This window comes from Spermophilus citellus (genome assembly GCF_964194105.1).
Source record: "Spermophilus citellus genome assembly, chromosome: 9".
Taxonomy (NCBI): Eukaryota; Metazoa; Chordata; class Mammalia; order Rodentia; family Sciuridae; genus Spermophilus; species Spermophilus citellus.
In genome coordinates this window covers 17,009,979-17,036,069 of record NC_138191.1, presented here as the reverse complement: position 1 = coordinate 17,036,069, position 26,091 = coordinate 17,009,979, and the positions used below count along the sequence as shown (strand labels likewise).

The 26,091-nt window shown below is 39.4% G+C and overlaps 1 protein-coding gene across 1 annotated transcript in view; it reads right to left on the bottom strand.

Moving 5' to 3' along the window:
• Nucleotides 1-26,091, bottom strand: part of SPAG17 (sperm associated antigen 17) — a gene marked incomplete at both ends in the record, with an annotated part of 210,593 nt that overhangs the window by 163,409 nt on the left and 21,093 nt on the right. Inside the window, 2 exons of the mRNA XM_081307538.1 lie at nucleotides 8,817-8,903; nucleotides 9,469-9,609. Coding sequence (XP_081163664.1) covers nucleotides 8,817-8,903; nucleotides 9,469-9,609 — 228 coding nt within the window. The remainder of the gene's footprint in view (nucleotides 1-8,816; nucleotides 8,904-9,468; nucleotides 9,610-26,091) is intronic.

Sequence of the window (26,091 nt, the reverse complement as noted above, 5' to 3'; positions counted from 1 at the left end):
TTGATTCAAGTGAGTTATGAACTCCCATTTTTACCCCAAATACAAATTGCAGAATCACATCAGTTACTCATTCACAATTTTTACATAATGCCATATTAGTGACTGTTGTATTCTGCTGCCTTTCCTATCCCCTACTATCCCCCCTCCCCTCCCCTCCCATCTTCCCTCTCTACCTCATCTGCTGTTGTTCAATTCTCTTCCTTGTTCCCCGCCCTTTCCCCTCACAACCTCTTATATGTAATTTTGTGTAAGATTGAGGGTCTCCTACCATTTCCATATGCCTTCCCTTCTCTCTCCCTTTCTCTCCCCCCACTCGTCTCTGTTTAATGTTAATCTTTTCCTCATGCTCTTCCTCCCTGTTCTGTTCTTAGTTGCTCTCTTTATATCAAAGAAGACATTTGGCATTTGTTTTTTAAGGATTGGCTAGCTTCGCTTAGCATAATCTGTTCTAATGCCATCCATTTCCCTGCAAATTCTATGATTTTGTCATTTTTCAGTGCTGCGTAATACTCCATTGTGTATAGATGCCACATTTTTTTTTTATCCATTCATCTATTGAAGGGCATCTAGGTTGGTTCCACAGTCTAGCTATTGTGAATTATGCCGCTATGATCATTGATGTGACAGTATCCCTATAGTACACTCTTTTAAGATCCTCAGGGAATAGTCCGAGAAGGGCGATAGCTGGGTCAAATGGTGGATCCATTCCCAGCTTTCCCAGGAATCTCCATACTGCTTTCCAAATTGGCCCTCACCAATTTGCAGTCCCACCATCAGTGTACAAGTGTACCCTTTTCCCCACATCCTCACCAGCACTTGTTGTTGTTTGACTTCATAATGGCTGCCAATCTTACTGGAGTGAGATGGTATCTTAGGGTGGTTTTGATTTGCATTTCTCTGACTGCTAGAGATGGTATTTTTTCATGTACTTGTTGATTGATTGTATGTCCTCCTCTGTGAAGTGTCTGTTCAGGTCCTTGGCCCATTTGTTGATTGGGTTATTTGTTATCTTATTGTTTAATTTTTTGAGTTCTTTGTATACTCTGGATATTAGGGCTCTATCTGAAGTGTGAGGAGTAAATATTTGTTCCCAGGATGTAGGCTCTCTATTTACCTCTCTTATTGTTTCTCTTGCTGAGAAAAAAACTTTTTAGTTTAAGTAAGTCCCATTTGTTTATTCTTGTTATTAACTCTTGGGCTATGGGCGTCCTATTAAGGAATTTGGAGCCCGACCCCACAGTATGTAGATCAGAGCCAACTTTTTCTTCTATCAGACACAGTGTCTCTGATTTGATATCTAGGTCCTTGATCCATTTTGAGTTAACTTTTGTGCATGTCGAGAGAAAGGGATTCAGTTTCATTTTATTGCATATGGATTTCCAGTTTTCCCAGCACCATTTGTTGAAGATGCTATCCTTCCTCCATTGCATGCTTTTAGCCCCTTTATAAAATATAAGAAAGTTGTAATTTTGTGGATTGGTTTCTGTGTCCTCTATTCTGTACCATTGGTACACCTGCCTGTTTTGGTACCAGTACCATGCTGTTTTTGCTACTATTGCTTTGTAGTACAGTTTGAACTCTGGTATTGCTATACCTCCAGATTCACACTTCCTGTTTAGAATTGCTTTTGCTATTCTGGGTCTTTTGTTTTTCCATATGAATTTCATGATTGCTTTATCTATTTCTACAAGAAATGCCGTTGGGATTTTGATTGGCATCGCATTAAACCTGTAGAGAACTTTGGGTAATATCGCCATTTTGATGATGTTAGTTCTGCCTATCCATGAACAGGGTACATTTTTCCATCTTCTGAGATCTTCTTCTATCTCTCTCTTTAGGGTTCTGTAGTTTTCATTGTATAAATCTTTCACCTCTTTTGTTAGGTTGATTCCCAAGTATCTTATTTTCTTTGAGGATATTGTGAATGGAGTGGTTTTCCTCATTTCCATTTCAGAAGTTTTGTCGCTGATATACAGGAATGCCTTTGATTTATGCGTGTTGATTTTATATCTTGCCACTTTGCTGAATTCATTTATTAACTCTAGCAGTTTCTTTGTAGACCCTTTTGGGTCTGTTAAATATATTATCATGTCATCTGCAAATATCGATAATTTAAGTTCTTCTTTTCCTATTTTTATGCCTTTAATTTCTTTCGTCTGTCTAATTGCTCTGGCTAGTATTTCAAGAACTATATTGAATAGAAGTGGTGATAGAGGGCATCCCTGTCTTGTTCCAGATTTTAGAGGGAATGCCTTCAGTTTTTCTCCATTTAGGATGATGCTAGCCTGAGGTTTAGCATATATAGCTTTTACCATGTTGAGGTAAGTTCCTGTTATCCCTAGTTTTTCTAGTGTTTTGAACATAAAGGGATGCTGTACTTTGTTGAATGCTTTTTCTGCGTCTATCGAGATGATCATATGGTTCTTATCTTTAAGTCTATTGATGTGGTGAATAACGTTTATTGATTTCCGTATATTGAACCATCCTTGCATCCCAGGGATGAATCCTACTTGATCATGGTGCACAATTTTTTTGATATGCTTTTGTATTCGATTCACCAGGATTTTTTTTTTTTTAGAGAGAGAGTGAGTGAGAGAGAGAGAGAGAGAGAGAGAGAGAGAGAGAGAGAGAGAATTTTTTTAATATTTATTTTTTAGTTCTCGGAGGACACAACATCGTTGTTTGTATGTGGTGCTGAGGATCGAACCTGGGCCGCACGCATGCCAGGCGAGCGCGCTACCGCTTGAGCCACATCCCCAGCCCCAGATTCACCAGGATTTTATTGAGAATTTTTGCATCCAAGTTCATTAGAGATATTGGTACAAGACTTATTTTCAATAAATGGTAACTATCCTCATCACTATATATAAACGTGGATTACTGACAATCTTGACTACAAGAATAAAATGATGCAGTGTTCCTAACTCCTTCCCCAGCCTCCCTCTGATCATGGTGGGTGCAACAGGTAGAACAGAAGGCCAAGACCTAGAGGAGAAGCTGTGGTGTGGAGGCCAGGCTTCATGAGATGAACCTTGCTTTATTCTTGTGGTTGGTCCACCACTTAACCCATGTCTGGAATTCTTGACTTGATTCCTGCTTTTCCCACTGTTCAAGCTTCCCAGCCAATGACCCAGACCTCATGGGTCACTGTTTAATCCCAGGCTCCTTAGCATAGGATTCCATACTCCCCCCACTCCCAGTGCACTTCCTTGCTCCTGGACTTTAGGCTGTTTACCACAGTGGGCTTGGTCAGCAGCTTGTGCCCCAGGGCCTGGTCAGGATTCCCAGCCCTCCCCCCCCCCCAAAGCTTTTGCTTGAGTTGTGCTTTTCTTTGAAAACAGAGCTCCAAGTTACCCATCTGAGAAGCAAACATATTTGCACCCTGGGAGCCCATTCCTAAAGCCGTGGCATCCTGACCTTCTGCCCTCTCTGAACGTGGCTTTCTCTGCTGGGCTGCTCTGGCCTCCTCCAGAATATGGAGGCTCAGTTGTTGGCACACTCCACTGCTCTTTTCCCCAGCTTGACAGAATTCATTTAGTTGCAACTCTTCATAACCTTTCACTCTGTAACAGTTTCTAGCACTGCTATTTCTCCTGTCTTCCCTTCTTTGGGTGAGAAAGACCTCCGCAGTCCAGATTCTGGCAAAATAACTCTTAGGTTGTTTTTATAGTCCCAGAGTAGTACTTCTTTGTTACAGCCCAATATTCCTAAATTTTGTTCCAAGTCTCATTATTTTTCATTTATAAACATCAGGTTGTATTAATTGGTTCCAGCTTGAAAAATGTTCCATCAGAGGTTATTTTCTGCTATTTTGATAGTGGTTTCCAAGCCTGGAGTGCCGAAGCCCCTGGTGCAGGCCACATTCTGCAGGCATCCCTGAAGGACTGATGCGCCACGGAAAAGATACGCAGGTTCTGGACTTGGCCGTGTGCTTTGAAGACTCTACTGGCCATAATAGCTTCAAAGAATTTCAACAAGTTCCTAAGACATGACCTTCCCTTTCCGAAAACCACGTTGGCCAGGCTTGCCTTAATCAAGCTGTGCTTTTCTAAGCATCCTTTTACTTGATCTCCTGCAGCAGTTTTTAATACTTTCCCTACAAGTGAAGTTAAACTAACTGGCCTGTAATTTCCTGGTGTGTCCCTAAGCTCTATGAAATAACGGCATTAGGTTGGCTACCTTCCAATTCTCCCAGAATTTTTTTGTTTTGTTTTAAAACGTAGGATTGAAAAGGCCAGGGAATGCTTCCTGCCTGCCCGCTCCTTCATTTCTTCCATGACATACTGCTCTTTCTATTCCCAGTAGATCTGCCATTTTAATAACTTCAAACCTCTTAAATGTTTTCACATATTATTTGTTCCTATCTCTGAAGCATGAGTTTTCCATTTTTCATTTTGACAAGGGCCACCCCCTCAAATTTTAAGGGCTTACGATTTTATTGAATAGTCTGTTAATTTGAGGTACCATGTAAGAAATGAGTTTCACGTTAGGAATCTGGAAAAGAGCATCAAGCTAGATTACAATTAAATCTGTGCTTTTACTTATGAATTATTATAAATACATGCTGGGAAAGACTGGAAATAATATATCTACACATCCAGGAAATAGGAACCCCCAAAATGGAACTTATATATCTGAGCATACTAATCCAATGCACTAGTGAGGTGTCTTAAAAATGTGATGAAATGAATAAGATTTGAAGACATCACATTTGTATTGTGCCTCTTCTAAAAAAGCATTTGATCTATTATTTTTAAACGTAAGGACAGAAAAATCTTTCCATATTTAATGATCTCCCAGTGGACCTATTTGTTGAGATATAAGTTCCTATTTTATACTGATATGAATAAATAAGAAAATTAATAATCATTTGTATTTGCAAAAATGTCTCATATCGCATGAACTTTAGAATTGTCCAAGTCCTTTATTGTAGAAAAACTTTGAAAATTGACTGTTTTGAAAAAAGTTAGCCATGAACTAGGGCATGAAAACTTCTTTGTATTCTTTATGGACAATTTTGTTTTCAATAGTTTTTTTTTTAAAATTTTTTGTTTATTCAGGGACATAATTTGTCTTTTCTAAGTATGTCAATGACAGGCATATAAACCTCAGCCTGCATATGGATGGAAGCTCAGATCCAGGTAGGGAGGAGTGGTGATCACCTCCATGAGATGAAGGGAAACATGGAGTGGAACCCCAAACATTTAGGACTGGTGGCTCCTATTTCAGATTCATTGGAGAAACAAACAACTGCCCCACGGGTAGCCTTTTCTTTCTAATTTATCAAAGTCATAATGTCAAGTCTGAAATTTGCACACCTATCTTATAGTGCTCATGAACTATGTATCAGATTTAGTCACATGAGGGAGAATCTTTAAACCTCTTTCATCAGGACGTTTCAATTGGTTTTGAATGACTGTTAAAAGTTTCCTTTTAAATTATGGTCGTAAATCAGTATATTTGTAAATGAGCAGGTCAGTTTCTCCATGTGGGCCATAAAAAAATATTTGTGCATATTTAGCAAGTAAAGTTCAGCCATGAATTTAAAGCATGCACTTTTTTCCAGTGTTTGAAATATTTTCTTATAGATTTCCCACTTTAGGGTTTTCAAGTTATAATTAAAATACGTACAGGATTTATCTTTCCTATTTAGTGCATATTGTACCTTGGAACTACAGGATCTGTACATGTTCATTCAGTCTTCTTCCATTCCCCTGGCTTTGCTTGGTCTGCTCCCTTTTCTTAGCATACCCTCCCTTACATGTAGGTGTTAAGGTGAAATGCTTTGAGAGAGATGAAAGAGAACCGGGTTTATGGTAAAGTGGAAAAACTTGAGACTATGTGTTTAACCATGGTTAAGTCCAGTACTTTCAATTTCTAACATAACACTTTACCTGTCCCTCAAGGACTTCCCTATTTCACATTCATTATTCACTCATTTAACAAATATTTATTGGACACCTACTATGTGATAGGATTATGTACATATAGCTTCTCAAGGTTAGAGTCTGTGATATGCATGTTCTTTTCTCTCTCTCTCTATTGAATAGACAGTGCTTGGGAAAGCATTACTTGCTAATAGTTGGTAAAACTGGCTAATACATAATGCAGGCAGTATCTGTACATCCATTTTTACATGTGGTCACATCCTTGGCGAGGACATGTGTGTTGGAAATGGTGCTTAAATGCCAGTGTAGGATCATCCTCATTCATATTATTGAATAATAGCAATAAAGTAATAGCTGGCACTTCTGAGAATACACACAAAGGAGAATATTCTCTTCCCATTCCTACCTGAGTGCTCAGAGTAGTTCCTGCTAGAGAAAAACACGGTCTTCAAAAAGGGAAGGTGAATGAATAAATGAGCTGTAGGGAAGTCTCTGTGGAATTCCATTAGCACAAATCTGAGCAGGTTTTTCAAAGAATGATGGTTTATAAATAAAGACTCTCTCATATATACAATATCATGGCTAGATGAAATTCTAAGGTTTCAGGGGAAATTACACAATTTCAAATGAGGCTGTGTGTACACAACACCAAACCATCCAAATGAAACCTTGAGCAAATCACTCAGGAATGTGGTCTTTGCTAGCCCAGACATTTCGAGTCCTCAATGGAAATGTGTAATATGGTTCTGACATTATTTTACTACTCATGGATAAACCAAACTGTGGTGAAATCTCACTTTAATTGGCGGCTCCTAATCAACCGCAGGCTAGGAGGCCTGGAAGCCAAATTGGTTAATTGTGTTTAAAGTAAGAACAACTAGGCTCTGAATTAAGGCCAATGAGAGTGTCCTACAAGCAGAAGTAATTATAAACATTTAATTGCATTGCCTTTATGATATTTTGAAGCCCCCTCCGCCCCCCTGCTCCCTGCAAAGCTGGAGGTCTAAAAGGAAACAGGACTCCATGAATTTCCATGTATCAAGCAATTTTGTTAGAGAATCTGATCTCCCTCCATTGAGGAGTTTCCTTTAGGCACAAGACGCCCTAAATAGATTTCCGAGGAGTTTACCTGTGTCAGGTATCACATTGGGACACACATATGCAAGACTGTAAACAGAAAGCAGGCTGTCTGCATGGCTTGAAAGCTCAGATGTTCTAAAAGATTTTGCCTTCTGGAGCTCTTGCATGGCCACCACTCATGACAACCCTGGTACTTTGTGGGCATCACCAGTGGCTTTTCAGCTTCCCTGGGGTGAGGTACCAGGCAAGGTAAGGTCCTGAGTGTCGAGGGACTGAGGCTGGGAATATGCCCTCTTCCCTAGTTGTCTAGTCTGTTCTTGGCTAGTGCTGAGCAGGAGCCTGTGTTTATTTTTTGTTCTTTATCATTTTTGCTCCAGCGATTGATGTTAAGGAATGTCTGGTACACCCAAGTTCCAATCTCTATGGGGCTCCACCCTCCCTTCCCTTTCCTTCTGGAACCATTCAGAAAAGGGTATGTGAGCGGGTGTGGGAGGCTTATTGCCCAAATGCTCCACTGGAAGAGTGTGGGAGAGCCAGATGTGAGAGGGACCTCCCCTGAGTGAAGAATATGCAACGAAGAGTCCCAGCACAGACTGGGGAGGAATGATTCTCTAACTTGACTCTGGATTTGTAGCATTGTGCTATCCCACATCCAAGTCAAAATGCCCATCCACATTAAACGTCAAAACTGGCCTGTTATCATCTCTGATTTTTCACTGAGCATCTTTGAAGAAGAAAGAATTCTTTGGGGGGCTAATTGATCCCAGGCCCAAGAATTGGATATGAATGTCTACGGCCACTTCAGAAGAAATATCCCAATATTTTAAACCCAGGTATCACACAAGGTTTCAACCGAAGCACACAGATTTAGAACATCGTAACAAAAGATAGAAGGCATGCTATTTGACTCCTACAGCCAAGAGAGTGTTTCCCATGAGAATGGGAGCAATTTAGCAAGAGTTAATGCCATAGAATTCACAGTACCATCAATTGTGAATAAATATAATGACACTTGGATAAACTCAGAGAGTGCTCAAGCAATACTAAAGAGCTCATTATAGAATCATCCCAGAGCTGAAAGACATAAAAACTTTGTTAGTCATCAACAGGATAAAGTGCAAACAAATTGGTCTCAGAAAGATCCCAAATAATCTTTGTTTTAGGCCCACAGAACCATAAAACAGTGTTTGACAAATTGTGATATTCCAATCAATCACTGGGTTTTTATAGTTTCTTGTAAGCTATAAGATAGATGTCAACAAGGCAAGGGGAGAGAAAATCTCATACTGAGCATGAATTCTGAGTACTGTGCACAAGCCAGACTTTTGAATTGAGTAGCTGCTAGAAATGGGTGGATTTTTTCAACTTGACGAGTATTACAGTTTTCACATTGATTAAAGTTGGACGTAAAATGTGCACACGCTGATGGGAAACTGTTTCAGCCATGGCTCTGTCTTATACAGGAAACTCTTGTTTCTTTTGTGAAGCCAACACTTAGAATTGCATTTATAATGACTCCCTTTGATACCATCACCTACTCAGTAATCATCCTGAAAAAGTGTGAATCAACACTTTTGTATACAACAGTTTCTAACTTATATGTTTTTAAATTGGACACAGCGATGGCATAAACAATCTGGGACAATTTTATTCCTAAGAAGAATTTTGCTTAAAAGGAGGCAGATTGTTTTGTCTATTTGACTATCAGGAACGGACATCTTCAATTAGGAACAGGAGTTGACTTTCAAAAGACAAAAATGTATGAAAAAAGGGTTGCTATCATATCCTTACTTCACTTCTCATTTTCTGAAAATTAGAGAACTCTCTTCAAAAAACACTTTAACTTACCTCATAATATAATGGAAGATTACTCACTATAGGCTTTTTTGCCTTTTTAGATGGTATGGTTCCAACAAGTTCATTTATTTCATTGATCTGCAAGAGATTTAAATTCACTTAAAAAGAAAGACTCAGAGAATACTGAGATACATGCAACAACTTTCAAACCTTGGGGTGACTTGAGCAGTTGGAGAACCTTGTAAGAAGGAGGGTCCCTTAATTACCTGGGGAGTTTGCAGCCACCCAAATAAGCTTTTAGTAATTGCATGGGCAAGTGCCACCTGACAGATCTTCTCTGTGGTCACCCTCCTCTGACCTCCGACAGCTATATTCTCTGTTGCCTGGCTTCACTTGCCATGGACTTTCTAGGAACTTTATTTAGTCTAGTCTTTGGTTATTACTGAACCTTTTATTACCAGAACCTAACATGGTGCCTGAAATGGCCTCCGAAATCTTTGCCAAATGAATGTGTTGAGTGGCTGGCCTTAATGAATGAAAATTTCTTCAAATTTATTCTAACTCTATGTTTATTTAAAGTGATCTACCTAAATGTACAGAATAGTGCAAGCATGTGATCGGTTCATTAATTTTATGATTTTAGCCCTTATTTCAAGTAAAAAGTCTCTGAGGGGTGTTGTGGTCGGAAGGGACGAGGGGGTACCTGCTGGAGGATGTCATGCCAGGACGCCATGCTGAAGAGTCTGCGCTGAGGGGCTTGCACAGCCAAGGTGAGGGCTTCAAGGAGAAGATCATCCTCGATCTGGTTCCCAACCACAAAGGCAATGGAGGCCTTCCAGTCACTCTGTTACAAAATCAGACGGAATTCGATGCTCAGTGTTCATGACTGGGTGATTCTGTGTTAAAGGCTTCTGCTGTGAAACAGGATATTTTTTTCTGTAACTCTTACCTTAAAAGACTGGGTTGACCTTGAGGTGTATGTGGGTCTTTGACCAAAGTAGTCACAAGGGGGCAGTATTGGGCCAAATTTCATGTAACTTGATTTGAAACCAGTTTTCTGGAGAAACTTTTAATTTTTATTTATTTTTTATTACTTAAGGAAGATCATTTTATTTCTAAAAAATGACATTTTAACTAGCATGCTGCCCAAGAATAATGTGGTATTGGAAATCAATAGTTCATTTCTTTGTCTCAGAGAGATGTAGTCAGAGAAGCAGGAATGAGTTTTATAACCTGGTACCCTGAAGATTCTAAATAGTGTTAGCAATATAGAAGGAGCTCCAAAAGCAATTGTTAAATGTTGGGTAATAGTGAGTTGCCAAATGAGAAGCTGAGCCCATCTTTTTCTTCTAATGTAACACAAGAATATTTTTGTTAATTCACAAAGGGGTTCTTTCCAACTGGAGGAAAAAAGGCTAAAATATTATACTTCGATGTGAAATTTTGTGTCAAATCATTTTTAAAAAGTTACAAAAGACAATGATCTCATTCAGCAATTTCTTTTTTTTTTCCTGGTGATTATAATTTTAATTTCTGTTGGGAAGCAGTTCCCTGGTAGATTAAGAACAGAGTTCAATGCATTACCCACTGTGTGGTGCTGGAAGGCCTGTCATGCTTTTGAATGCCAGCAATCTTAAGGGGAGATGGAACACACTGCACATGACAAAGACTTCAGAAAAGAGAACTAACAATAAGGGAGGGCACTCTAGCCTTGTGGTCCCTCTGGGCCTTAGCTTCGCTCCTAGAACAAATGAAAGGTTTGGATGAGGGCAGGGTCTAAGCTTTCCTCTTGCTCCTCTCTAGAGATCAGATTTAAACAGAGTAAAACCTACTCTTGGTGGATGCCAAAACAATGTCTAAGAAGATTTGAAAAGGTCACACAAATTTAGTGAAATGTCTAATTTTGTGTGGTTCTCTCTGGTTTCTGTCCAGTTCATAATCAGGTTGATGACAGAACGAGGGTATAGGTGGGAGGAAAGACCTTGTGCAAATTCTTTCTTACCACCAAATAGTGGCTGTCCTGAAATGCTTCTTATTTTTCCATGGAAACTTACTACCTAACAAGACCCATCCAGTTTTCAATGATATCACCAAAACATAACCACATGTAGAAGCACAAAATGTATACTTTACTTACAAAGCATGGCTATGTATGCATGGGTGTGTGCAGGGAGGTGTTTTGACTCTGAGTTTATTGAGTTCAGAACATTCTTTTTGTCTGTTAATTTGCTATAGGATGATCAAGCAGCTGTTTTTTTTTTTTAATGTTCTGGTTCTAGAAAGTAAGTATGCTATTTATAATGCATTATTTAGAAAAAAAAAAATCTATCATCACAAATGCCCTTTCCTGCATGGCATGGTTTTCTTACCTCTCATCTGCTCCCTCCCTAAATCCGCTTCTATAGTCATCATTGAAGGAGAAAAACCTCTGTCTTTCTCACAGTAAAGTACACATGGGTCCTTGGAAGGCAATGCCTCAATATTCTTGGCAGTTACATTTTCCGACACTGAAGATTTTAACGACTACCTCTATGCCTTCATCCCAGTCCCCGCTGCAATTTTCCTTGCCAATATTTGAAAGTGGATAGTGACAAGAAGAGGCTGCCTCTCAGCCCTTTTGGAGACAATTCAGAAAGAAGACATTGTAGTCCATCACTACCTATCTGAAAATATCTGGCATCAAAGGCAGGTGTTGACCATTGCAGACAGAAAGAAAAAGAAAAAAAGCAGGGAGGAGGAGGAAGAGGGAAGAAGGAAGGAGCTAACAATTATTGTGAATCTGCCATGTGCCAGGCATATGTTATCTCATTGACTTTCTAAGTAACCCTACTGAGTAGGTGCACTAACACTTTATAGACAAAAAAACAGAGGTCTGAGGAAGTAAAACAACTTGCTCAAGGTCATTTTGGTAGAACCTGCTGGAGACTACATGGCTTACAGCTTTGTGATCATTTCAGTAGAGTTTTGGGAGCAAGCTGTTGGGCTCAGAGTGGCTTTCCAGGATCCTTAAATCGGATCTGACAAACTACTTCACCATATTGCTCTCTATCCCATGTTACTGATAGATGAACATTTCTTTTACAAGTTAGTGTGTAGAGCCTTTAAAATGATGAAGCACTTAATTATTAAGTCATCACATGTTCACTTTTTTTTTAATGATAGTTTTACAAAAGTTCAGACGTTAAAGAAATTTCCCAAGTTTCTCTCTCTCTCTCAGCCCAGTGATCTTGTTTCTTTTGCCCCAGCTGCACCTTAACATGAGATTGTTCCTCCAATTCATGGTGCTACAATGAAACTTGTGGGATTCCCAAAGTCACCTTGAAACAGCCTGCCTCAGCTAGAATAGGTCCAGAATTATTCAGAACTCTCTCTGAGACCCCCTAGAGATCCAGGCCACATCTGTCCATTTAAAGGGTTCTGAAGGGGTTTCAGGTCATATCTGTCTATTTAAATGGTTCTGAAGAGTCCCCTGGGGCCCAATTTCCCATCTATATTCTGTTGACCAAAAAGTGTCTGCTCCAGAAATTGAATCCATTAGGCAAAATAGGACTCATGGAAGAGTTTGTCAGAGCTGTGGTTTGATTTCTAATCACATTGCTACCTACGTAAGCATGAACTGGAGCAAGCAGACAGTAATAATCAAACCAAGAATGCCTGGAGAGAAGGATGCACACACTGCATACCACAGCAGGGGGCAGCCAGATGCAAGGAAATGCACCAGGGTGGAAGAATGAAAAACAAGCCATTTCCCATGTCAAATGGGGAAGAACTGCTAAATAATTATGCTCCCCAAATATAATTTTGGAATCTTTCTCTTGGTATCCTAGGGTGACCGTAGGCTCCAAATTTCTACCAACTGGCAGCAGTTGTAGAAATAGGAAACTGTTTAGGAAAAAAAAAATTAGATTTGGTAAAATACTGTTAAAAACATCTCTCTACCCACAGCATTCCAACATGCAGTTAAACGGAGTCCTTAAATTTAAGTTCACGGGGAAGGAAGAGAATTTAGTGTAGAGAAAATAAGTATTGACCATTGGGAAGAGAAATGAAAGTGTAAGGTGTGTAACCCCATTAAACACACGTGTAAGTACAACAGTGCTCCTATCTGTGGGTGAATTTGTGTAAGACAAGTTGAAGGAGTTTGGGTGTAATGAGCATGCACGGAGAGAAGGAAAAAAGTCATTAAAAAAAAACTGCCCTGGGTGTATCGCATGGTAGAGGGAGAGGGTTTTAGTCTGGTACACTCAAACACCTTAGGAAATAAAACCAGTTCTCTATTACCTGGAGGCATATATTCTACATGATTATTGCTGAGTCTTGCCCCTAGCAGTTATTGATAAAGTCATTCAAAGGATGGAATGAAGTCATGTATGGACACAATCCATTACCTTTTATTTACTTTACCAGTCTCACCTAATTTGAAGCCTGGCAGGAGGGCGTCTTAACCCAAACACTTACATAGTAGTCTCCTAAGGCAAGAAAGTATTCTGTAAATGCAGAGAACTTGACCGGCTCACACAAGTCTCCTGTCGCAGAGACATTGGGGAGATTTTGAACTATTTTTCTTTCATGTCATACAAATTCTCTAGATTTTAATTAGGCATTCCAGGATTCTAATATAATTACAATAAAAAACCTTTTCAAAAACAAGTGAAATGCTGCTTTTGGATAATGGCATTGTGATCTCTTCCTTCTGGTAGCACCAGTAATCTGCTGATCTAGGGAAAGGCAATGCCAGCAGCCCAATCTCTCTTCTGCTGCCTTTGCTAGCGCAGGAGGCCTTGCTGCCCGAGAGATCCCCACAGGCCTCCACTCAGGGCTGATTAGGGTCTGACGAGCACCTGTATTAGGGAAGGCTGTGTAAAAGCCTCAAATAAAATCAGGGCGCAGTTTAAAAAGTTAGGTTTTATTAAAAGCTGTTTGACACTGTACAGATATGCAAACCTGTCCTTTATGTCAATACTCCACTGAAAGGATGACCTTTGTGTTAATTAGATTTATTGCCAAATGGATGGGGACTTGTGAATGTCTTTCTCATACTGCGTTTTTCTTTCAAAAGGAGTCTTGGATCTCCATCAGCAAATGAGTGTTAGTGTGGGCTTTTGGCCAGCAGAAGAAGTATTTTTATTACATAGAACTGACTGCTACAACTGTATTTGTTAAAAAGGGATTCTAACTGCAGGCTAAGTTGAATATATAGGCTAAATAATGGGCACTTGTTGTCATGTAATAAACAAGACCACTGTAAACAATCAGGTTCACACTTACCTAACTCTCCACTAAACAAGTACTTATTATTATAGGCTCCTCTCTGATGGCCTACTCCTCAGAATTCATCATGAAAATTAGTTTGATTATCATCATGATACTGTTAAATAAGTCATCCTTATTTAGGAATTCGTTCATGTGACTGTTATATTTTTCAACTAGATTACAAACTCTTTAGGTAAAAAATTATGTTTTATATACTTTGGCACCTTGTGGTGCACAGTAGTGAACAGGAAGTAGAGTAGGGCTCCCTATGTAAAGTTCTGTTGATTGGTATCTTAAAGCCACAGAGTAAACTTGGACACTAAAGATTTGGCCTTCAGAATCATAAGGCACTGGAATGGAGCATGTCAGGAAGTTGCTGTAGTTCATAGCCCTGAGGTTTCTTAGCAGGAGAACACACTGTACCTGATCTAACGGGATTCACACCAGGGTTAGTGACAAGGACTTGGGGGACTGGGCACTGGAGCCATTCCTTTGGAAGATAAGTTTCCCCGGGAGTGACTTAGCAGCCAGATGAGAGGGGAGAGAGCAGCTCCTCCAGATAGGAGGGGGAAAGCCTAAGACTCCTTATCCACCTTGTCTACAGAACCACTCCTCCCTTCTCCTTCTCTCTTTCTGCCTTTCTCCCCCATCTCCCAGCCAAATGGTCCCTGATGGCCTGCTCCCTTCCCTTTCCCTTACCTACTACCAACAGGCTACCCGCTCTGTGATTCCTTTCTCTTTCAAGGTGCCTTGGAAATTCTTATGAGCTTAATTCACAGTGAAAGAATATTAGGGTGAGAGAAGGGACAAAGAATGAAGCAGCACACAGTCTGACTTGTCTAGGTGCAGACTCTGGGAAAGGGCTCCAGTCCTCATACTGCCCATGGCCCATGCCTCCCCAGTCTTCCCACTTTCATCCAGACTGTGCTGGCATCAACTGCCCACAGCTCTTCCTAACCCTGTTCTGTGAGGCTGCCTCAGAGACATGGCCTGCCACACATGGAGGGAGTAGTTAAAACAAAGGGATGTCAAATGCTGCAAATCACAGCATTTACCTGGAAACAGGTTCTTAACCCTTTCCCAGCACCAGCCCAGGGAGAGCTGTAGACTTAAGGTTGACTAGGAGACTTTTGGTTGACAAAGCCAGGGCTTTTGGTGCACAGTAGTGAACAAGAAGTAGACTAGGGCTGTCTATGTAAAGTTCTCTGAGAAAATACTGAGGAGGGCGGAGGAGCTGTCTCCATGTGCTGCCCACACATCCCAGCCAATACAACTCTGCATCAGGGTGCTGTGTGGATTGTCGGTGAAGGTCTGCTGATGTTGCTTCAGTGATAGCTCAGGCTTAAGCATTATCCTTCCAGATGGGCTCTATGAAAAGCAGGTGACAAGATGAGTACAGAAGGGCTACTCTGAGAGGAGCAGGGGCAGTCCACTCCAGGGCTCTTCTTTCCTCTGGATCATTCCTCTACATTCCCACTCAGGTATCTGCACACAGAGGCCATGTGGTATGAAAGGTCCCCAGACATCCCCTACCTGTGGGCGACAAGGTTCTTGCACACTGCTCTGACCCTTTGGAGGAGCAGAGGGCATTTTGGCATAGTGATTAGGAGAGTCTGGGCTCAGAGGGCAGATTGCCTGGATCTGAATCTCAGTAGACCAGTTGAGAGTCCTCTGTGCCTCATGCATAAATGAAGATAATGATTGTGGTGAAGACTGGAATCCTACAGGAAGTCCTTCTGAGCACAGCACCTAGCAATAATCAGAGCTGACATCACGGGTAATATTTGGCAGTAATGTGTGTGTGTGTGTGTGTGTGTGTGTGTGTGTGTAGGGGCGGATTCTGCTCTTATTAGACATTAGAACAAACGTGGTTATTCCAAACACACTGCTTCAAGTGTGGAGAACTTATGGTGAACCAAGAAAAAAAATCAAATAGAATATCAACAATTGTGCCATTAAAAAAGCAAATACTGGGGCTAGGGATGTGGCTCAGCAGTAACGCGCTTGCCTGGCATGCGCAGGGCGCTGGGTTCGATCCTCAGCACCACATAAAAATAAAATAAAGATGTTGTGTCCACTGAAAACTGAAAAATATTTAAAAATTCTCTCTCTCTCTCTCTCTTTCTCTTAAAAAAGCAAATACTTTGAATAATTGAAAAATAATTTGAATGACTCTCAGTTTGTAAAATAATTTTCTTTGATAATTATAAACTTGTTAGCTGACATGTTCCTAAAATAGCTTATGTCCTTGGAGGAGAGGACCAAAATCATGACCACACAATATTCAAAATTCCCAAGGTATGCAGGGTTTTTTTGAGTTATGGGGAAGAATGTGAGAGTGTGGCAGGCGATAACTTTTAGTCATTTTGTGTCACATGCAAGTCTGTCAAAGACTTTAACCTATCCATGATAACCATTCATAACAACCACCAGACCAACTGAAATAAAACAAAATAGCAATCAGAGTCAGATGAAAAGGCACTGAGGTGCATTTTTCTACACTGGCTAAGGAGATGGTAAGCTCTGGGGCAACCAAACAAGAGACTGGGGGAGAAGAACAGACTAATTTTCAGTAGAGATGTGGATCTGTTTATGGGCATAACGTGTGCAAAAATGGATCTGTTTTTTACTATTGGAATTGTAAATATCAACCTGCCTAACTCTGTGGATCTAGACCTAAACACAGATGTCACACAGGGCTAGTTCTTAAAATAAGAATACAGGAAAATGATATGAAGTTTATTTTTAATAGACAGCCTTGGTACATCTCTCTCTCTCTGCAAATAAGACAAATAAGGCTTCCTCACCTGAAACTCCTTACAAACCTTTCCAGAATCCACCATCACTTTCCTCTGAGTAGAATCAAATTTGCCTGTGTACCAGCTATTCAACTCAAGTCTTAATAGTTGATTTGCTAATTAAATAAGTACATATACCTTCAGGCTTTAGTGCCTAGGGCCATTTTAAAGTATTGTTTTTCCTCTTCAGGCTACCTGCATTTTCAAGAAAGAATCCTAAGAACTCCTGGACCAGTTTAAGGAGTGTTGGGCTAATAGTGGTATTTCTGACAGTGGACTGGGCTGGTGGAAAAGGTTCTCTTAGAATCAGACATCTAGACAAGCTTCTACTTCACCCATGTGTCTGGAACATAGTACCATTCAATAATTGTTTCTTGAACTTAGCAGCCCAAACCACACACTAAAGAGAATTTTTACACTTGCTTAATATGGGAAGGTTGACAGAGTGTGTGGCATTTTATCAGTCACTCTCAATACTTTGGAAGGAATCATGCCTCTCAATCACCAATCATTTGAATTAGAGAAAGCTCACTCCTTTGATGTTAGACAACATTGTATGTGTCTGATATTCCATCGGTGATACCCAGTAGTCTAGAAACGGCTTTACTATGTGTGTAGATTCTACCTGGCTGATTTTCTTTGTCTTCATAAGTATTAAATGTTATCATTAATTAAAATTATTGATGATCTGGTGTAAAAATGTATATCTCTGAAGTGGTGTCAAATTCTGACTCTGTGATGTCTTAGCCAAATGAACTTGGACTTATCATTATGGCTCTTTATTCTCATTTTTTTAAAAAAGGGTATAAAATTACAATTTTTAGAAGATTGTTGTGGGCCTAATGAACAAATATACCTAGGATCATATTGTCAATTGTAAAGTACCATGGAAAGTAAAATGTTGATATATGCAAGGGAAGTATTCTAATTTCCCACATAAAGTTCTGCAAAAAACCTAAAAGTAGGTTAAAAGAGGTGATTGCTTCTGAAATTTTGAATCTAGGTATGTCTCTTGGATCTTTGGACACTGTAGCTTCTGGCTTATGCTGTTTAGTTGTTTTTCTTTCATTTTTCAGAGAGTCCTTGGCCCATCCCACCAATCTAGCACATGAACCTAATTCAGTTTTGCTCCATGCATCAGAGAGTTTTAAGACAGCTATTAAAACACCACATGGAAAAGCTTTGCAGGGAATTCTACTCCACAGAGAAACCACAGAAACCACTACACACCTTAACTATCTCCCTACCCCCAACAGTTGGCTAAAATTACAGCTCCATTATGTTAGTATGATCCAACCAGTTTTATTGCTTGGAGCAAAATCTGAGGTCCAAAATGAACTTCAGAACATAAAAAGTAAGGCAAACCTCAAAAGGAAACAAGCTTCTTTGGGTTTTCAAACAAATATTACATATCAGAGACATTCTTCTAAGAGAGGAGACCAAGAAAAGCCAAGAGGAGTCCTGCTAATTGCTCCACAAATGTAAAATTGGAATCAGGGGTTCTCCCCAAAGAGAGGAGATCTCTTTTCATCATCGTATATTAAAAGCTATAACCTTTCATCAACTTCTTTCTCAGACTTGAAACCTTCTTTGACTTGCCTCAAGTTCCTTCAATGTGAGTCACCATCTTTCACATTAAATATTAAGATGGATTTCCAAGACCCAGTATTAGCTGATTACTTACCCTACCATATCCCTTTGTTTCCCCACCTTTCTTCATCTAACATAAATATAATGAATCCTCTAAACATTGTGGTGTATTCCATGAATTTGTTTTGCCTGGCCACCAAGGCTAAATAACAAAATAACCAACCAACACTCTTTCTACTAACCAATTCATGCCAGGTAGCTGTTGTGTTTGGTTTATGAAAAGCTCTTTTTCTTGCAATCAATGCAAATGCCCTCATTTATCATTCATTTATTACAAGGCCACTGATACAGTTTAGTTTCTGTATCTTTCTTAAGTAAACCCAAGTTTGCTTCTGAATAACACAAGGACACAAACTGTCCTGGTTATAAACTTTATCCTATTGGCCTCAAATTCTGTGAAATACCCAATAAACGACAGCATTTCACCAACAGAGTTACAGTCCTTGTATTTTCTCTAAACCTGGGAACAGGACAAAAATCCTTTGCTTTGACTACATGATGTTTAGATTTAAAATATGTTCTCCAAATTGTGATGTGAAAGAAAAAAAGGGAGGGGGCATACAAAGATGATCCAGGGGCAGTGCCAGATCTTCTAGAGAGCTGAGTTTTATCCTGGTAATGGGGAATGATGGGATCTCTCAACAATTTCCCGGGAGTTGGTCAGGAATCCAGGAGAATGTATCTCGGGCAGGAAGAGTGTCAAGGAATCTGTTTCCTGTCTCAGTTCAACAAAAGTGAATTGAGGTTCAGCTCAACAGGCATTTATTCATCTGGTTAAATGTGTTTAAAATAACAAACTAAATGTAACAGGAGTTTGAAAGTGAGTAAACCATGCTTTGCTTCTCCTCGTCTGTTGTCCTAGCTGGCTTTTATCAAGGAAGTTAGCATGTGCTGCTCTCCAGGGCTGTGCCATGCATCTATCCTTACTCCACCAGCTGCTCAGGACCCAGGAGTTGTTCAAAGAAAACAAGAGGCAGAACTGTTTCTGAAGGAGAAAGGGGGTAAGACTCCAAGTAGACAGGTGGAGGGTGAATGTACTATTCAAGACGGATCAGTCTTGGTGGGATGGCCTTTTGGAAAGGTGTTTGGGGGTGAGGTCGTCATTTGAAGTAGTTCCTGGGATCTTTCTGACTAGAATTCTTGTTAACTTTCTTCAGAATGCCACTCAACTGTCACCTATTCAAGGAAGACTTCCTAGGAGACAGATAAGGAGAGGCGGAGGAGAGCTGGGAGGCAAGGTGTGGCTGAAGCCAGAGGAGGAGAGAAGCTCTCCTGTGACCTTGGCAAGAGTAGTTCCACCGAGTGAGTGAAACTGCTTCCTGCTCATTCCCCCCTCACGTAATCCTGCAGCCCTCATAACTCACATTGCCTGTAAACGCAAGCCTCATTTAAGGACCATGTGACAAAACAGAGCCTGTTGATGATTATGATAAATTTCAAGCCCCAGATCTGGTTATGGTTCTTAATTTTCTCCAATGACACAGGTACACGGAGTCTATTTATTGGATACATCAGGGTAGTAACTCATAATAATTATTCCTCTCCTATTGATTCCCTAATAGAGTTCTTACAATAGCTCTTTCAATGGTAAAATGAAAAGAGCACTGGATTTAGTATCAGAAAACTTGATTGCTAGTTCTGATTCCAACCACATGGTCTTGGAAAAACTTTTTAAATACTGATGACCCGGACCTTAGTAAACTAATACCACTTAATGCAGAGGGTCACTCATTCATTTAACGAACACTGAGGAGTTACAGACACTGAAAAGGCATGATCACGAACTTTATCACTCTGGGGCAGGGAAGAAATGGACAAAGAAGGCTGAAAATAAGTTATATGTAAAAGCACTTTACAACTAGTTATATATAACATATAAAACCATGTAAGCAATGTATATAGTGTTCATTTTTATTATATTGTTAATCCTAATGTTTTCACTAATAATTAATACTTACTATGTGGGCATCTATGCTGCATCTGCTGTCCTTGAAATGAAGGATGGATAACATAACAGCAATGAAGCAAAACAAACTAAACATGTATATTTCAACTTGGACAGACCTCAAGATATTATGCTAAATAAAAAAATTTTCAGAGTTAGTTGATACGATATGGAACCATTTTTGTTCTCAGTCATCTTCACAGCCTCCATTTCTAGGGCAATACATGTGACTGACACCTTCATAGAAAATATTAATTATTAGTTAAGTCATACAGTATCATGGACATAGATAAATAAATACATAGACTGAGAGGACATGTATTAAATTTTGTTACTTCTTGCTTCTGGGAAGGAAGAGAAAGCAATAGAACAGAGAAGGGTGATAAGAACCAAGTGTTCCTCTTTTTTATTCTTAGTGTTTATTTCAAAAAAATAGGAAAGATTTTTTTTTATTTTTGTGAAGGCACACACATGCTTGTTATATTATTCTTTGTGGCTTTTCTGCATTTAAAAAAAGCACTGGAAAATAGTCTGCGCTCTCCAAAGACCCATAATCTTACAGGGGGACACAGATGTGTGAAGAATTTTAATGTAGGGTGATAAGCAACATCCTAGGCCCCCCCTCTCTTCGCATGTCAGGAAAAGCCTCATGGGCAATCATGTTCCTGCTTGTCCACCTTCTGGCTACACAGTGGCCATGCTTTGGCCTGCCTCTGGAGCACAGCAAGGGTTTGGTGCCAAGGTTTCCTACCCTTTTCACATTTTTGTCTCTATCTATTCTTCATCAGTCTAAAGAACTTGCTTCTTTTTCTTAGGCTGAGGAAGCTATTACAGGCCCTCCTGTTTGTACTAGGGCAAATAACCTCCTCTATGACTTGATTCCTTCTGTTCTTCCATTTCTCCCTCTGCATATTTCAATCCCTCCCTCTTTCCCATCTACCCCATTTCACACATATCTACTGAGCAATTTTCACCTAATCCTAGTCTCCCTACTACCATTTCCCTTTTGATCTATTCTTCTTAGTCAGATTCCACCAAACAGGGAGCCTATACCTGAAGCTCTCAATCCAGATAAACCACAAGGTTCTCAAAGCCCATATTCTTTTTTTTTAATTTAATTGATTTTATTTTTTTAAATACATGACAGCAGAATGCATTACAATTCTTATTACACATTTAGAGCGCAATTTTCCTATCTTTGTATATAAAGTATGTTCACGTCAATTCATGTCTTTATACATGTACTTTTTTTTGCATTACAATTCTTATTACACATATATACCACAATTTTTCATACCTGTTTGTATATAAAGTAGGTTGACACCCAATTTGTTGCTTCTACTTTTTTTCCCTCACAACCAGCAACCCCACAAACCTCCTTTGAAATTATATCCTTTGCGATCTGATGATTTTCTCATTACCACATACAGCTGTCTTCCTATTCTCTCTTGGTGTCCACAGGTGGGAGATTTGAACACCCATTTCATGAACTTCTCCCTGACCTGACTTCCATGACACCATCCTCTTCTCCTTTTGTCTTTTACTCCTTTGACTGTTCCTTTGCTGGCTACTAGGCACTTTGTCTTCTTCTGTTCCACAAGCAAAGACCTTTTAGGTATCTCAGACAATTCCATTCTCAACCTTCTTCTCTTGCACACACTCCTTACTGGATGTTTTAGCTACTCCCATGAGGTCCACTAGCTCTCTCCTCTGACAGTTCTCACATCTGTGTTTCCAACCTCAGTCTGTGAGATAAAATACACATTTTTGACCTTCTGTTCAACATTTCTACTTTGATGTTCTACCATCATCTCAAACTCATGACGACTAAAACTAAACTCTTTATTTCTCTCCATACTCTAAAAACATAATGAAACAAACAAAACCTCGCTTATCATAAACAGTAAAAACGATGGCTACTAACTTCACCAGTTTCTAAAATTTTCCATTTCTCTCAGGTATCACAACTTCTAATCCTTTCCCATTCTCCTCTTGGGTAAGAAGTCACAGTTGTTTTTGAGACTTTTTTGAATTTGTTTCTTCCTTTTTAATCTTGTGACTATTCTTCTACTTCAACTCATAACTTTCTTGACTTAGGACTATTGAAGACAATTTTTTTTCAGGGACTATACAAGCTTCTGACTTCTCTACCTCCAACCTATTAATTTTTCTAAGACATTTAATTTATCATTTATTCTTTTTTTTACAGAAAGCATCTTAATTTTCTACCTCTTAGATTCTAATAGGATAAGATAGATTCCAAACTCCAGAGACTGAGATTTAAAACTCTATATGTTCTTTTCCTAACATTCTAATACCATATTTTCATTAGTTTTCTACACTCTCATAGCTATCAGGAAAACTGCTTTCTTTAAGTTCGTAAGCCTCTATTTCCTCACATAAATGTGAACACTATTTTGAAGGTAGATGTGACTAAATCATCTAATGAATGTCTAGTTAATTGTTGATTGCAGCATCTCCAACATGTCACGTGTTTCTCACCTCTCCTGATTTGCTCAGCCTGGTCCTTTCATTCAGCATGCTGTCCTCCTCCCAGCTGAACTTCCTGATTAATTTGTAACTCTTTCCCAGAACATCCCAGCCCAATAGTGTCCACTGCCTGCCAGTGAAATTCATTGTCAGTACTCCACCGGTAGTATGGCATTTACACTGGCATCTCTATGTTAATGTATGCCTCAAATTTTAAAGTGCATGCTTGTTAAAGCAGAAATCACTGAGTTTCACCCTCAGTTTCTGATTCAATGGATGAGGCCTGATAATTTGCATTTCTTAAAAGTTTCCAAGTGATGCTGGAAGCGTGAGTCCAAGGATTACACTTTTAGAACCACTGGTGTCTGTATTGTAAGATCCTGGATGGCAGGAATTTTTTTTTTCCACTAACCCAGCCCTCTTTTCTGTATACTCCAAAAAGTGCATAGGACATTAGCTTAACATGGAAGGAAATCATGTTTTTCAATTGAATTTAATTACTTAATGAAACCATGTCAAACTCCCTCTTTTTCCAGTCCAAGCCAAATGAACAGTCTTTCCTACTGGATTAATTTAAAACATTGTGTCAAATACAATTGCTCACTATGTCAAACACAATTGGTTTCCAGTTGCTTGTTCATCTGGGTGAAAACTTTTACTTGAGCACATTAATTTCGGAGTCCTTAAAGACTTTTCCTGGTAGCTAAAATTTAAAATACAGAGAAAATTTTAACATTCTTGTTTTGGTTAAAAAACAGGCTTTTAGAAAATAAGAGAAGGGTTGGTGATGGTGCCAAAACATAGATCAAGCAAAGGAAAAGATGTTCCCAAATAAGTGACGTGCAAACAAACATTCAGTGGAACCATCCCTGAGAGGTGAGAGCTACTCTGCATGGCCTGTGCTATGGAAGATGAGCTGCTGACTCAGCTGCTCTGCAGGTTGTACCAATGAGGGAACAAGAGGTCCAGTTCCAATCTGGACTTCAGGTCACCAAAAATTCTGCTTCACAAAGCCAAAATATTTGGTCTCTAGATATGATTGTTCTCAATTATTGAACACAAAAGGGACTAAACCAAAAGTTTCCGTAAAACATATATTTCAATTTAAAGATATATTCTTCTGGGTTAAAGTGTCATCATCACAAAGAGTCGTGTAACACATCCATACTTGTTGCCCTAGAAAAGGTTGAAAATATGGCTATAATAAATCATTTTATTGCACAAACATTTTCTGAAGTTGATGGCAAATTTGCAAGATATGCATGACAAATTAAACAGAGTATTTTTATGCTTTGTCTTTATAATGACAATAACACATGTAAATAATGAAATTGTCTTTATCCTTGCTCAGCATCCTAAATATTTAATGTGAAGACAGAGGTGGTTGAAGTCAATATTCCTAACCTCAACTAGTTAGAATTTGGGAGGTTTCCTTTCCATTTCTATTCAATATACGCTGCCTGAGAAATTATACTATTCTCTGTGCCACCCACTGTCTGTGCTACACATTATAACCACATTTCACAGAAAGTGAATAAGAAAAACACAAAGAAAAATTACCGTGAGTATTGAAGACAAGGGAAAGTCGGGAAATAGAATTTGCTTAAACATCTAGAAAGCTTTTCATAAGTTTATGTGCCAAAAATATTGAGTCACCATGGAAGTAAAGGAAAGGTTTATTACAGTGAGAGATCTGACATAAAGGCAAAGGGAAGGTTAAAAAGGCCCTTTTCTGTTTGGAAAAATGATAAGAATGAGGAGATCTGGGACCATCCTTGAATGGGACTTCTTAGATATGAAAACGAACTCTATAGAAAAAATTAAAAGTACAGGGGACAGAACTGGGAGATTTTTTTGTTGCCATTTTGTGTAATTATTTTATTTTACAGATAGAAAAGTTAAAAACTATGACAAGAAGACTTGATGAAGGTGACACAGATAGCAAAAGACATCCCTGACTCACAGGCCACACACTTTCTTCTCCTGAACCTGCCTGTATCCGCAATGTGATGATGATGGCCTGAGGCCAAGGGGACAGGTAGGCAAGGAAAAGGGATGTCACAAAGCTTTTCAGAAAGTAGATCTGTCAGATGAGATTCAGTGTGGGAGGATAAGTGAATACATAAATGAAAACATATTCTAAGCCCTGGTCCTACGTTTGGGGGCTTTTATTATCAATTATAGGAAATGTAGCTATATGCAATGCTTCCCCATGACCATCAGCTAAGTGTGATATAATTCTATGGAAAGGCTTTTGCTCCTCATAGTTAGAAAACAGTGAGAGCAACATAGAAAGCATTACCTACCTATAAAAAAGACTGTCTTTGCACTGGGAAAGCTGTGCTCAGTTTTGGGCATAAGCCCAAGAAGGGACTGAGTGGCTGAAAAGATGCACAAAATAGCCATTAAATTTGCCATGGGAAAAGAGGAACTTTAATTGGAGAACTTTAATTGGGGATTTGGGTACAAATAACTTGAAGCACAACTACATTTGTGTTGCCATTCTTCCAATTCAAGTTGACTGAACATATTCCAGGCTCTAAGTTCCAGACACGATACCCAAAGAGCATATCATTCACCTCTTGTCCATGAAAAGTTCATACTCAAGTGAGGGGACAGGCCCACTGATAACTTTAATAAACCATGGTAATTGCCATCACTGGGGTCTCTGTAAATACTATGGGAACATGACAAATTAAGGATGGGAAAAGGAAAGTCAAAGACAGTCTAATGGATTAAGCACATTTGATCTGTAACTTTAAGAGTGGTAAGAAGCCCAACAAGTGGTGTCAGGGAAGTAATGGTATGCCAAGCACGATTCCTCTGTCTCAAAGCACAGCGTTGCTGGTAGCCTTGACCTGTGAGGTTGTGCAATGAAATTACTTGTCTGAATAGAGAAGGGATTGAAGAGGCAGGGATGGTACTAGGAAGATTGTGAAGCGTAAAGTAAATAACAGCAAGACTTGAGATTGAGGCAGGTAGTGATACAATCATATTATTTTTGTAGAAGGACAACCCAGGTGGCCAAGTAGAGAATACCTGGAGAGAAGAGAATGTTGTACAGATAGTCTCTGAGTACCCATAGGTTGTGCTAAGCTAGCATCAAACTGAAATGCATACTAGTTGGTAAAAGTTGTAAAAGTAATTTCGGTAAGTGGTAAAATAAAGAATGTAAAATCTAACATAATCT